This window comes from Mesitornis unicolor, unplaced genomic scaffold (assembly GCF_000695765.1).
Source record: "Mesitornis unicolor isolate BGI_N332 unplaced genomic scaffold, ASM69576v1 scaffold6137, whole genome shotgun sequence".
Taxonomy (NCBI): domain Eukaryota; kingdom Metazoa; phylum Chordata; class Aves; order Mesitornithiformes; family Mesitornithidae; genus Mesitornis; species Mesitornis unicolor.
Window position 1 is genome coordinate 19,993 of NW_010194234.1, and position 1,667 is coordinate 21,659.

A 1,667-nucleotide genomic window follows, 5' to 3' on the forward strand; every position below is an offset into this window, starting at 1 on the left:
AGCCTGCTATTAGCAACCGTATTTACTCTCCCAGCAGCACCAGGCAAACAGCGGGCTCGAGCTCCGCAATATTTGTCAGTAAATCATTTTACACAATCCCTTGTGTGGCAGTTCTAGCAAGACAGAAATAAAAGATCATCAGATCACTAGTTTGCTGTCAGTGCAAACAGACATTACCGTCATCCCCAGAGTGCCCAAGGCCTTCTGTCTCATTGCCATGGCCATGCGCTTCTTCTCTGCACGTGTCTCCTTCCGGGCAGCGTCGATCTTCTTATTCACCTCTGGATGTTCCCTTAGTGCCTCCAGAAGATTCTCTGCTAACGTCCCGATCCCTTCATCACTAGACACCTGCTCCAGTTTGTGCAGGTTGGTAATTGAGTCTGTACCTATTAGCACCTAATAGGGAAGGAAACACAGCACTTTCTTCAGAAAAAGGGTGCATGTGACAGTAACTGTTCCCTCTAATCTCACCCACAACAGCTGAGCAGAAGCACTTTCTTCCTTGATGCTCCTACATCAGGGACTCCGGACCCTACAACTGCATAAGAGACTGGGGCAACTTGCCTCTCCACTGGCCATTACTAAGAGCTCAGATGTCGATGCTGGATAAACAGCATACTAAAAACAGCAATCAAGCCCTGGGAAGCCTATCAATACTACACAGTTCACAGTCCTAAATTACCTTCTCTTCACACTGGTGTGTAAATCTTGATCACACAGCATGAGAAGATATTTAAGTCACAATCTCTGCCCTCCAGACTTTTCCAGACTAACAGATGATACCTGAAGCTGGTCTCTCTCTCCAAGCCCAACAAAATCAGCATAGAATCAACTGTTACACAAATATTTGCTTAGCTACAGCCACAAAAAGTAGTGTAACAAGCCAGCTATGTCCTACTTGGCTCTCAGAACAGTCTCCTTACCTGTGTAGCAGGGTGCTGCGTGGCAAGTCCTCGGAGCAGGCGCAGGATAAAAGGAAGTGCAGGTCGAGATAAGAATTTCTTCCATATGTCTGCATCCAAACTGAACAGAAAACAAGAGACAGCAGCTGAAGGGCAGTCACCCGTTCCAAAAAGGCACTTGGCAGTCAGCCAGCAGCACAGCTTGCAGAGCACAGGCTGCAGGCAAGACAAGCACCCTTCCTCCTGTGTCCCTCCTCCATTAATTAATGAAGTGACATTCACACTCCCACTTCCATGTTGTGCACATTAATAGCCGTAGTGTCAACTCTTAGCCTTGCAATTTGTTCTATGTTCATGAACTGGCCATCAATAGCAAATGCTCTATCACAGTGCAATAGGTAAGGAACAGGCAGGAAACACAAGCATCATGATATCTAAGAAATCAGCTCGGATGGGTATCAAATGGGAAGATAATGGCCTTTTTAGCCCATCTCTATAGTAGCACTGTCTCACCGCACCCTTTGCATCACAGCTGTACCAAATCCAAAGGTTTCGGAATGTGGACTTGTTAACGGCTTTCTAGGAAGACTGCTGTGGTGATGAAATGAGTGAAGGATGGTCAGGATTATCACATACATCAGATATTGACTCTTACTTCTTTGCACTGGGAATGTGCTTCTTCATGTAGTCAAGGGCATTTTGCGTAATTCCCTTCTGAAGGATGAGATCTTTCAGCTGATGGCCGTTGCTGTTGTTCTTTATTCC

The 1,667-nt window shown here is 46.1% G+C and overlaps 1 protein-coding gene across 1 annotated transcript in view; it reads right to left on the reverse strand.

Moving 5' to 3' along the window:
* Nucleotides 1-1,667, reverse strand: part of UBR4 (ubiquitin protein ligase E3 component n-recognin 4) — a gene marked incomplete at its 5' end in the record, with an annotated part of 71,619 nt that overhangs the window by 8,970 nt on the left and 60,982 nt on the right. Inside the window, 3 exon segments of the mRNA XM_010187724.1 lie at nt 178-396; nt 924-1,023; nt 1,558-1,667. The exon segment at nt 1,558-1,667 is cut by the window's right edge and continues 3 nt beyond it. Coding sequence (XP_010186026.1) covers nt 178-396; nt 924-1,023; nt 1,558-1,667 — 429 coding nt within the window.